Source organism: Gobio gobio, assembly GCF_949357685.1.
Source record: "Gobio gobio genome assembly, chromosome: 19".
Taxonomy (NCBI): domain Eukaryota; kingdom Metazoa; phylum Chordata; class Actinopteri; order Cypriniformes; family Gobionidae; genus Gobio; species Gobio gobio.
In genome coordinates, this window is record NC_137112.1 from 15,513,710 (window position 1) to 15,526,987 (window position 13,278).

General features: G+C 47.0%; 1 protein-coding gene across 1 annotated transcript in view; it reads left to right on the plus strand.

Moving 5' to 3' along the window:
• The window catches only part of atg7 (ATG7 autophagy related 7 homolog), a 129,059-nt gene that overhangs the window by 1,753 nt on the left and 114,028 nt on the right, over window positions 1–13,278 (plus strand). The window contains exons 2-4 of the mRNA XM_079844035.1: window positions 778–961; window positions 10,229–10,283; window positions 12,314–12,431. Coding sequence (XP_079700161.1) covers window positions 808–961; window positions 10,229–10,283; window positions 12,314–12,431 — 327 coding nt within the window. The 5' untranslated portion in view covers window positions 778–807. The remainder of the gene's footprint in view (window positions 1–777; window positions 962–10,228; window positions 10,284–12,313; window positions 12,432–13,278) is intronic.

The window sequence follows — 13,278 nt, forward strand, 5'->3', positions numbered from 1 at the left end:
TAATAAAAGCTCCTTGAAATCAAGGCCATGAAGTCCATAAAAGTGCATCTATCTATTATAAAAGTGCTCCACACGGCTTCGGGGGTTAATAAAGGCCTTCTGAAGCGAAGCCATGCTTTCTGAAGCAAATCGCTGGGTTTGTGTTAGAAAAATATCCATATTTAAAACTGTATATAATAAAATAACTATCTTCCGGGAGACGAGAGGCGTCAAAGCTTGCGATGCGCCTACATCCTGTGTCATGCATCGCGTCAGGGGTAATTCTTTTACCATAAGTCGATTTGCGTAGGCTGTCTGTCGGAAGCCAGTTATTTTAGTTTTTAAAGTTTTAAATACAGATTTTTTTTCTCACACAAACGCATGGCTTCGCTTCATAAGGCTTTTATCAAACCCCGAAGCCGTGTGGAGCACTTTTATAATGGATAGATGCACTTTTATGGACTTCAAAACAGAAACAGACATTTACTGCCATTATAAAGCTTGGATTAGCCAGGACATTTGTTAATATAACTTGTATTTGTCTGAAAGAAGAATGTCATATACACCTAGAATGACTTGAGGGTGAGTAAATCATGGGCTAATTTTCCTTTTTGGGGGAACTATCCCTTAAAGTGATTTGAAACTGAAAAATGAAATCAAATTATAATAATTTTTTTAATCAGGGCAAATATCTGTATGTATAGTGCCTTTATGATGCTAAAGGTTCAACAAAATACTCAATGGTTGAATACAGTGCTCATATTGTGTTGACTTATTTTTCTGTCTTGTCTTTGATAGCAGTGTGTGAGGAATCAATCATCAGTCCTGATGGCAGCTGAAGCGACAGCCGCCCTGAAGCTGCAGTTTGCCCCGTTCTGCAGTGCCCTGGAGGCAGGATTCTGGCATCAGCTCACCCAGAAGAAACTCAATGACTACCACTTAGATGAAAGTCCAAAAAACATAATAGGCTATTACTATAACGGTGAGTATGGGAAATGTAATACTGATAGCATGAAAACGTAGGGCTGCACTATTTGGGGAAAAATGTAATTGTGAGTTTTCTGGTTAAAATTGCGATTTGAGATTTAAAATGATATAAAAAGTGCATCTATCCATCATAAAAGTGCATCTATCCATTATAAAAGTACATATATCCATTATAAAAGTCCATCTATCCATCATAAAAGTGCATCTATCCATTATAAATCTATCCATTATAAAAGTGCATCTATCCATTATAAGAGTGCATCTATCCATCATGAAAGTGCATCTATCCATTATAAAAGTACATCTATCCATTATAAGAGTGCATCTATCCATCATAAAAGTGCATATATCCATTATAAAAGTACATCTATCCATTATAAAAGTGCATCTATCCATCATAAACGTGCGTCTATCCATTATAAAAGGGCATCTATCCATCATAAAAGTGCATCTATCCATTATAAAAGTGCATTTATCCATCATAAAACTGCATCTATCTATCTATCTATCTATCTATCTATCTATCTATCTATCTATCTATCTATCTATCTATCTATCTATCTATCTATCTATCTATCTATCTATCTATCTATCTATCTATCTATCTATCTATCTATCTATCTATCTATCTATCTATCTATCTATCTATCTATCTATCTATCTATCTATTATTTTAATAATAAAAGTGCATCTATCCATCATAAAAGTGCATCTATCCATCATAAAAGTGCATCTATCCATTATATAAGTGCATCTATCCATCATAAAACTGCATCTATCCATTATAAAACTGCATCTATCCATTATAAAACTGCATCTATCCATTATAAAAGTGCTCCACACTGTGTGTGTGTGTGTATATAGATATATATATATATTAGAGTTTAGATTCCCTGCCCAAGCCCGAACTTGACGCGAACCGACCCGGCCCACCGAGATTTCCTGGCACTTTCCTCGGGCCGGGTCGGGCCCTTATTCGTTTGTGTTTTTATTTTATTTTTATTATTACTTTATTAGCCTAATTGGGTGGGCAGAAAACTATGCCATAATCAGAAATAATATATATTTTTAGCAAAGTAATACTGCAACAAAGAAACAAATGTGTACAAAGTTGCACAAGTCAGGATTAGTCTAAAAATGCGTGTTAAACTCACAGCACACGCAGTGATGAAGCGCAGCATTCAGAAATGCCAGCACATTGCTGCGTATTGCGCACTAGAAGTTAAAGAAAAGTAGACATTTCAAGCTTTCTATACACATATTTCTCATGTCTGTGAGGCAAGTAGCCTTCTGAGTTTCGATTATTTATGAGATGCACTCCAGCGCGACTTCATTTCACCCTTATAATCTGCTATTACTCTTATTTGCTTGTTATTTATTAAATCCAAGCAATTGGCTGACGAAACGTCTCGGTTACGGATGTAACCCTCGTTCCCTGAGGAGGGAACGGAGACGTAACGTTAGTGACTAACGAATGGGGGTTTCGCTTAGAAGCCTATCAACTTCGAGTTTAGAGAAAACGCCCAATGGCGTGCCAATGCCATGGGGCATGCGGAATTTGCATACGTAACTCCGCCTCACCGCGTGAGTATATAAGGAAGTACGTGGCAATATCGCATTATGTTACCTGCTTGAGGAGCCAAGACTGAACTCCTGCGTTCCAGGTAGCACAGCTGAAGTGGCAACGGGACGTTACGTCTCCGTTCCCTCCTCAGGGAACGAGGGTTACATCCGTAACCGAGACGTTCCCTTTCGTTCAGTCACTACGACGTAACGTTAGTGACTAACGAATGGGGGTCCCAATATAATCCCGCCACTCAGCTGTCTTCCAGCGCCCTGCGTAAGTGTGAGTACCCTGTCGTAAGACTAATACGGACGAAGGACTCCCACTTAACACAGGAATACCAAGGTACACTGGGAAGCATATCCCAGTGAGGGAATGCCAAGATGCCTACCCGTGGGGAGGACTTAAGAGACACATATGACCCGCTAAGGGCTGCATATGGAAGATCTCTAGGGTACCAGCCGAAGGTGGATTTTTAACCCTAGGGGTGGCGGGGACACGCCAAGGGAAGAAACCCGCTCACTGCGGAGGCTTACGGTGAAATACACATGTGGGGGTCGCCGGAGGGGAACCTTGCACATGGGGCACCTGGCCGGACATGAGGGTCTGGGCTCGAAAGGGCAGACTGAACTGATGTCGGCGTCGACAGTGCTGGAGGAGCTCAGGGCTCTCGGGGAGCTCACCTGAGGAAAAAATCGCACGTATCCAGTCCGAGGAGTGGAATGGCGAGCAAGCGAAGACACCTGAGCCTGGTCCATTACCGGCCCCTCGGGGGGGCGAGTACATAGTCGGACACTGGCTCCACTCGGAGATTGTAGAATCTGGCGAATGTGTTAGGTGTCGCCCAGCCTGCAGCTCTGCAGATGTCTGCTAGCGAGGCGCCATGCGCTAAAGCCCAAGAGGAGGCCACACTCCTAGTGGAGTGTGCCCTCACACCAAGGGGACATGGTCGACCTTGCTGCTGGTAAGCCAAAACAATGGTGTCCACTATCCAGTGAGACAGCCTTTGCTTTGAGAGAGCACTTCCCTTCCGCTCTCCACCATAACAGACAAAGAGCTGGTCTGAGGTCCTGAAACACTGCGTCATGTCTACGTAGGCGCGGAGGGCGCGTACTGGACAGAGCAATACCAAGGCTGGGTCTGCCTCCTCCAAAGGCAGCGCTTGCAGGTTCACCACCTGGTCCTTAAACGGAGTGGTGGGAACCTTGGGCACATATCCAGGCCGGGGTCTCAGGATCACGTGAGAGTTAGCCGGCCCGAACTCCAGGCACGCTTCGTCAACCGAAAATGCCTGCAGGTCCCCGACCCTCTTAACTGAGGCCAATGCGGTCAGCAGAGCCGTCTTCATAGACAGGAACTTAATATCAACCGACCGCAAAGGCTCAAAGGGAGGTCTCTGCAGAGCACTTAACACTACTGCGAGGTCCCAAGAGGGTACGAGAGGAGAGCGAGGAGGATTCAGTCTCCTCGCTCCCCTCAGGAACCCGATGACCAGGTCGTGCTGACTTACCTTCTTGTTCTCCAAGAGATCGTGGTGGGCAGATATTGCGGCCACATATACTTTGAGGGTGGAGGGAGACAGCCTTCGCTCCAGCCCCTCTTGGAGAAACTCAAGCACGGACCCGATCGGGCATTTCCAGGGGTCTTCTTGGCGGGAAGAGCACCAGGTGACGAAGAGGTTCCACTTCAACGCATAGGCATGCCGAGTGGACTCTGCCCTAGCGGAAGTGATGGTGGCGACCACCGTAGGTGGCAGGCCACTCAAACCTGCCGCGTCCCGTCTAGGAGCCACACGTGGAGGCTCCAGAGGTCGGGACGCGGGTGCCATAGGGTGCCCCGTCTCTGAGTAAGGAGGTCCGGTCTCAGAGGAATAGGCCAGGGAGGGGCTGTCGCAAGGAGTATGAGTTCGGGGAACCAGGTCCGGCCGTGCCAGTACGGGGCGACCAAAAGGACCTGCTCCTTGTCCTCCCTGATCTTGCACAGGAGCTGTGCGAGTAGGCTCACTGAGGGGAACGCATATTTGCGTAGGCCCCGCGGCCAGCTGTGCGCCAGTGCATCCGTGCTGAGCGTGCCCTCGGTCAGGGAATAGTACAGGCTGCAGTGGGAAGAGTCGTGGGAGGCAAACAGATCTACCTGTGCGTCGCCGAACTGTTCCCAAATCAGCTGAACCATCTGGGGATGGAGTCTCCATTCTCCCGGGAGAGGCTGAAACCGCGAGAGCTCGTCGGCTGCGTGGTTCAGGACTCCCGGAATATGGACAGCACGAAGGGACCTCAGGCGCTTCTGACTCCATAGGATGAGATGGCGGGCGAGTTGAGACATACGGCGGGAGCGTAGACCGCCCTGGTGGTTGATGTACGCTACTACGGCCGTGTTGTCTGTCCGGACAAGCACATGTTGACCCTTCAGCAGCGCTCAGAAGCGGTGCAGGGCGAACCGTACTGCCAGCAACTCGAGGCAATTGACATGCAGGAGGCGCTGGGGTCCTGTCCAGGAGCCCGCGGCTGCTTGTCCATTGCACATGGCACCCCAGCCCGTGGCAGAGGCATCCGTCGATACGACAACATGCCTGGAAACTCGTTCTAAGGGCACACCGGCCCGTAGAAAACTGAGGTTCGACCACGGGGTGAGCGTCTGTAAGCAGGCCCGAGTCACTTGGACCCGGAGCGTGCCAGACTGCCATGCCCATCTCGGGACTCGATCGCGAAGCCAGTGCTGAAGCGGTCTCATATGAAGCAATCCGAGCGGCGTTACCGCGGCTGCAGATGCCATATGGCCCAGGAGCCTCTGAAATAGTTTCAGTGGAACCGCACTCTTGCTCTCGGTTTGACGGAGGCAAGTCAGCAGAGACTGCGCGCGCTCGCTCGTAAGCTGCACGCACATGGCGACCGAGTCGATCTCCATACCGAGAAAAGAGATCCTCTGCACGGGGCAAAGTTTGCTCTTTTCCCAGTTGACCCGAAGGCCCAGACGGGCTAAGTGGTGGAGAACCGGATCTCTGTGTCCGCAAACCTGCTCTCGAGAGTGGCCCAGTATGAGCCAGTCGTCGAGGTAGTTCAGGATGCGGACCCAGTGCTGCCGAAGGGGCGCAAGGGCTGCCTCTGCAATCTTCGTGAAGACGCGAGGGGACAGAGATAGCCCGAATGGGAGAACCGCGTACTGATATGCCCGCCCCTCGAAAGCAAACCGTAGGAACGGTCTGTGTCGAGGAAGGATGGAGACATGGAAGTAGGCGTCCTTCAGGTCGATCGCTGCAAACCAATCGTGAGGACGAACGCATTCGAAAAGGCGTTTCGCAGTCAACATCTTGAACGGAAGCCGGTGAAGGGATCGGTTCAAGATGCGAAGGTCCAGGATTGGTCGTAACCCAGCGGTTTTCTTGGGTACAATGAAGTAGGGGCTGTAGAACCCCGACTTCATTTCGGCCGGAGGGACAGGCTCGATCGCACCCTTCGCCAGTAGAGTGGCAATCTCCGCACGCATGACGGGGGCATGGGCCCCGGTCACGGTATAGCGGACTCCCCTGTAACGGGGAGGAGCCTGCGCGAACTGAATCGCGTAGCCGAGCCTGACAGTCCGCGCAACCCAGCGGGACAGCCCCGGAAGCTGAAGCCACGCTTCCAGAGACTGCACCAACGGGGTCATACGGACGGCAGACGTACCCAGGGTGGGGCAGCGTTACCGGCCCGGACAGGGGAGGCTGTTGGGCGTCCCGGGGTCGGGGCACGGTTAACGGCTGCGCCCTGACAGAGGAGACCAGGGAAGGACGCACGTTCCACTGGGGTCTGCTCTACCAGGGGGCTGGCGACAGAGAGGGACGAGAGTGGCGAGACCCGAGGGTGGCGCGCACCAGTGATGCGCGGGTTGATCCAAAATGAGCGGGTGCCTGCGGTCACCCGCGGTTACCCGTGGTTACGAGTCATCCAAAAATATTTTTAATGATATTCGGGTCACGGTCGGTCGGGTCGTCAATAAATCCTTATTTACCTTTTGAATGTTGAGCGTTAACTTTTGAATAAATGCTGACGCGGGACAAAAATGCCCTATTTCCCAAAACGTTGAACTGAGCAATGCCATTGTACCATTTTAATAGGCTAGCCTACTTTTAAACGCATATAGCTCCGAAAAGTCAGTTTTATGTATTTTCTGAGAAGGGGCGGGATTTTTGCTGGGAAAGTCGGGGGAGAGACGCACACTTCGATTAGACTGGATAAACACATGCAGCATCTTAATTGTTAAGAAAATTAAACTAAATAAATGAATAAATCAAGCCTGTTTTACATAACACTAGGCTATATCATACAGCATTCAGAAAAAGAACAGTTTGCGCTCCTAAGGGCTTGCTGATTAATTCTTCAAGCCGGGTTGAAACATAAACATCATGTTCATCAATAATATGCATCTAGAGCTGAAATGGAAAATGATGGGCCGCCTCAAGAACTGCCTGCTCTCGCCGCTGCACCTCTGAGCGACACCGCGTCAGGGCCTGAAACATTTTCTCAAAGGCCCAATGACGCTACGATGAACATTTACTACTTTTAAAAAATGCGGGTCAGGAAGCGGGTCGGGTACAATATTTTCTTCTTTTTTTTTTGCGGTCCGAGTTGCGGGCGGGTTAGTTGAAAACGTCGGTCGGGTGCGGGTTGTTTATACATTGACCCGCGCATCACTGGCGCGCACTGCCGTCACCGATCTCTGGGGGCTCAGAGATGGGGTTGTCAGTTCTTTCTTTAACCACATTAGGGTGCTGCTGACCCGGGGGCCAGCAGCTGAACAAAAGATTCTCCCCCGGCCCTCCACCGGGGGAAGGAGCGGCCCTGCTGCCGTCTCCTGGAAAGAACTGCCCATCCCTGAGCCGTCCGCATCAGGAGCGTCGCTTAGCCTGGCGTTTTTCGCGGGCTGCGGGGCTGGAGCGGACGGGGATGCCTTCCTGCGGCTGCCTCTACGCGGCCCGGGTGGAGGCTGCTGCTTGGGTGGCGCAGAGGTAGAGGGAGCCGCAGGAGGGCGCCCTCGGCGGCGAGCAGGCTGAGGCAACTGCGCGGGCGGTGGGGTGGAGGCAGCAGCTGACCGCCGGGGCAGTATGTATTTTATAGCCTCAGTCTGCTTCTGAGCGGCCGAGAACTGTTGGGCGAAGCTCTCGACCGCTCCGCCGAATAGCCCATCCTGGGATATGGGGGCGTTGAGGAAACGGGTTCGCTCAGCGTCACGCATATCGGCCAGGGTGAGCCATAGGTGTCGCTCCTGGACCACATTTGTGGACATCACCTGACCCAGGGAGCGTGCGGTCACCTTCGTCGCCCGGAGAGCGAGGTCGGTGGCGGCACGCAACTCATTGCTGAGTCCTGGGTCAGCCCCCCCCCTCGTGCATATCACACAGCAACTTGGCTTGGTAAGCCTGAAGAGTTGCCATGGTATGCAAAGAAGCAGCAGCCTGCCCCGCAGCTCTGTAGGACTTCGCCACCAGGGATGACGAAAACCTACAGGCTTTGGAGGGGTGCTTTGGGTCACCACGCCAGGACGAAGCGCTCTGTGGACACAGTTGCATCGCAACAGAACGTTCGACTGGGGGGACCCCAGTGTACCCATGAGCCGCGGCTCCATCGAGGGAGGTGAAGGCGGAAGAGTTCGCCAAACGTTCGCGGGAAGACAACGGGGACTTCCAGGAACGCGCGATCTCTTCATGCACCTCGGGGAAGAAAGGTATTGGAGGAGCGGTCGGACGGGTGTCCGAGCGCGCCGCCCCCAAAAACCAATCGTCCAACCGCGAACGCTCAGGCTGAGGCGGAGGGTTCCACTCCAACCCAAGCGCTGCGGCGGCCCGAGACAGCATGGCTCTCAATTCTGGGTCTGACTCGGGCAATGTTGGCGCACCCGAGGGTGGCAGCACAGCCGAATCATCATCCTCAGATGACTCCAGCCCACCTTGTGATGCGGCGATAGACATCTCTTCGTCCTCCGCCGTGCCAAACGCCACAGTCGGGACAGCAGGAGCCGGCCCCGATGTAGACGTCTGAGCACGGGCCGGGTCAGGTGCATGAGAGGGGGGTGTGGGCCGAGGAACTAGCGTCGGAGCTTTGTTCCACACCGTCACCCTCAGATCACCCTGGCCACCAGCCAAAGTGCCGCCTCCAGGGGAGACCGCAGATTGGGGGGTGGCAGAGGGGACTCTCATTCCGGCATCAGCACGGAATTCACGGAGTCTCGATCGTAGCACCGAGATGGCCAGGTTCCCGCAGAGAGAACATGAGTCATCCACGAGCGCTGCCTGAGCGTGCTGAAAGCCCAAACACGTCACGCAGCGCTCGTGCCTGTCAAAAGACAGAAGAGATCTACCGCACCCAGAAGTGCACGGACGAAACATCCTGAAAAGGACGTGTCACGTGCAAGCTCTTTTGTGAGAGGAAACTTTGCAGTCGATGCCGAAGCGCCCAGGGAAACACACACCAGCTGTCAGACAGACCACTGCGCAGATCAGCAGGCAGGAAGTATGCGATCACTGGAACGTGCCGTGACACCAACACCGACTGGAAAGCTGCTCGTCTCGAAGAAGCTGACAAGTCTCAGAAGGCTGTAGGAGTGAAGAGGTCCTCTTGGCTCCGAAAGCAGAAATATAATGCGATATTGCCACGTACTTCCTTATATACTCACGCGGTGAGGCGGAGTTACGTATGCAAATTCCGCATGCCTCAACTCATTTTATTTTATTTTTAAAGCACTTTCAAAGCCATTAAAATGGACCATAGTGCTGTCCATAAGTGGTAAAAATAGTTAAAAACCCCCCCACACATATAGAGCAATAGAATACGAAAATCATACCAACATGAAATAACAGCACAACATAACACCAAGAAAATCATACAATCAGTCACTCACAGTTTTCAGACTCAATCAAATGCCATAAGCTTGATAGAATAAGTAAGTCTTCAAGTCTGTTTTAAAAATGTCCATGCTTGGCGAGGATTTAATATGTAAGGTCAACACATTCCAGAGTGCAGGAGCTGTGACAGAAAAAGCACAATCTCCACTATGCCTCAAGCGAGACCGTGGGACAGTTAGCAACATGCTCTGAGAGGAGCGCAGTTGTCGTCCTTTATGTACTCGGGAGCCTGATCATGTATTGCTTTGTAGACAAATATTAATACTAAAATATTAATAATAGTGAAGAGATGTTAATGCAGGTGTTATGGGATCCCATTTTTTGTTTTTTGTTAAGATTCTCGCTGCAGCATTTTGAACATACTGCAGACGAGCAACCAGAGATTAATTTATGCCCAGATAAAGAGCATTACAATAATCTAGCCGTGACGAGACAAAGGCATGCAGAACAATCTCTGAGTCCTTATTTAAAAGGATAGATTTCAATAACAGGGCGTTGCGTCTCTCATGAAGCGAAAATGAATTCCATTATTAAAGCAGGAAACCCAATTAACACAATTCAACAAGTCTCCTTTCACTGCAGCCACAGCTGCGCCACACACATCATATCAAACAGAAGCATCGATCCACTCCGGGTTTTCCGTGCATTTTTGTAGTAGGCTACCTTTTGAGTTCTCCGACCTTATAAACCCTGGAAATTATGGTTTTCCCAGGGATTTGAAATGCAGGCAAATTTATTTATTCCACAACCGAAAGTGTCTTAGAATGCTTAATGCACCTTTAAGCTGTAATATAATGCAAATGTTTCATTATATATTGCAGGTGATCCTGTTGGCTTGCCGACACGCATGACACTGGAGTTCAGCGCATTTGATGCGTAAGTTTTGCATAATTAAAGCATGTAATGTAGTTGGTTATTCTGAAATCCTTGGATAATGGCCCCAATATCACATATATTACTTGTGAAATTTACTATTGAGTAATTAAATAATGAGTAATTACACTGGCCACAGTCTGATGGAGCCGGGCAAAGTGAAGTCATACAACCATCTCCATCCCTACTATATATATATATATATATATATATATATATATATATATATATATATATATATATATATATATATATATATATATATATATATATATATATATATATATATATATATATATATATATATATATACATGCATACATGCATACATACATACATACATACTGTACATGCATACATACAGTCCAACTTTTGGTTAATGCAAATATCTAATCAGCCAATCACATGGCAGCAACTCCATTTAGCCGTGTGTGTGTGTGTGTGTGTGTATATATATATATATATATATATATATATATATATATATATATATATATATATATATATATATATATATATATATATATATATATATATATATATATATATATGCAAAACACCAAAAGTTTAAAATAATGGGGATTTTTTTATGTTTTTGAAAAAAGTCTATTTAGCTCTTTTATGTTCAAGGCTGCATTTATTTAATCAAAATATTACTGTTTTTACAGGAATTGTGAAATTTTGTTGGAATTCAAAATAACTTTTCCAAGTGAATATATTGTAAAATGTAATTTATTCATGTGATGCAAAGCGGAATTTTCAGCATCATTACTCTAATATGCTGAGAATCACAGGAATAAATTACACATTAAAATATATTAAAATAGAAAACTATTATTTGGAACTGTTATTTTGAATTGTAATATTATTTCACAATATTACTGTTTTCACTGGATATTTGATCAAATAAATGCAGCCTGAGCAGAAGTGACTTTGAGACATAAGACATTTGAGACAGGTTCCATTTCTTAACAGTATTTAACTACATTAGTTTACATGAACTAACAATAAAAAAAATCCTACTTAATTTCAACATTTATTGATGCGTTAACAACTTGATGCATATGGTGCAACCCCCCCAAAAACATATGATATGTGATATTTATGAATTTATAAATATCATTAGTAAATATTGTTTTGTAAAAAACAACAATAACAATAATACTTTTTGAACAATTTGATGTTTACACAACAATTTTGAGAGTTTTTCAAAACAAAATGAATATGAAAATGAGGGCTGCAAATAGTATACACCGATCAGACATAACATTATGACCACTGACAGGTGAAATGCAGTGGTCAGTATCTATCAAAAGTGGTCCAAGGAAGGAACAGTGGCGTCAGGGTCAAGGCTCATTGATGAATGTGGGGAGCAAAGGCTGGCCCGTGTGGTTAGACGAGATACTGTAGCTCTAATTTCTCAACAAGTTAATGCTGGTTCTGATAGAAAGGTGTCAGAATAGACAGTTTGTTGTGTATGGGGCTGCATAGCCGCAGACCACTAAGGGTGCCCATGCTGACCTCCGTAGCGAAAGCGCTAACAGTGGGCACGTGAGCATCAGAACTGGACCACGGAGCAATGGAAGAAGTTGGCCTGGTCTGATGATTCTTTTACATCACATGGATGGCTGGGTGCGTGTTTGTCGCTTACCTGGGGAACACATGGCACCAGGATGCACTGTGAGAAGAAGGCAAGCCGACAGAGGCAGTGTGATGCTTTGGGCAACCAACAAGTCTGATCCATGGAGGCCCCACCTCGCAACTTACAGGACTTAAAGGATCTGCAGCTAACATCTTGGTGCCAGATACCACAGCACACCTTCATGGGTCTAGTGGAGTCCATGCCTCGACGGGTCAGAGCTGCTTTGTCAGCAAAATGGGGGCCAACACAAAATTAGGAAGATGGTCATAATATTATGCCTGATTGGTGTATATTACTTGTTACACATAATGATAAAATTGCTGAATATTGCATATAGGGAATGTAATATACCCAAACACAAATAATAGAGTGTATGACTGTTGTGTTTCAGTGACGGACCCACACCGGCTCGCTGCTGTCCAGCTCCTGGAACTCTCTACAACACCAACACATTAGAAGCCTTCAGATCCACAGACAAGAAGGCTCTCCTGGATAAAGCAGCCGAAGAGGTGGAGTGCTCTAATTCACTCATAATGAATTGAGCTTGCTGATAGTGTCTTTTATTTGCACATGCTAAATGAATTACACACTTTCTTTCACTGCGTATCTGGATGCTGAACATCCTTCACCATCATTTGATAAATGACTCTCATCTTCTTAATACAATTCCGTTTGCCGCCTGCGTTCTTATACACAGTGATAAATATCACAGATATCGTAGTAGCTAGATTAAAGTTAATGATAAAAGTTCAAATAAATAACATGCATAATAAAATGACCGTAATATTGTAAAACAAATGCAGTGTAAAATAGATTAGATTAATATTTCACAAGTATATTATTTTACTTCTTGCAACAGTAGAGAAAATACAGTACTTTTGTTCTAATTTCTATACTTGTAAGAGATGAACCCTTGAGCTTTTATTTTGACGGAAACTGCAGTTGAGCTTTTATTTTGCCAGAAAACTACCATTTTGGTGAAAAAGGTTTATAAACGTGTCTCATTAATCTAGTGAAATGCTGTAATCATCTTCCCACAAAAATGAATGCGTAAATAATGCATAACTGGTGCCGTTGTTCATTCCAAAATGAACGATAAACTCACAGCGCATGCAAAGATGGAGTTCACTGCATTCGTTTACAGTGAACGGAGCTGTTCTGAGACGCGGAAAACAGTGGATCACCAGCTGATCGCGTGAGCAAAGTGCGTGCTTCGCTCTGAAACACGCAACGCAAACAGCCTATATACCTAAAGGGTCCATAACACAAACAGTTTCTGCCAGTCTCATGTTAATCTTGAGTACCTATAGAGTAGTATTGATCCTTCATATCCTTCACGAGTCTTTAGTTTGATCA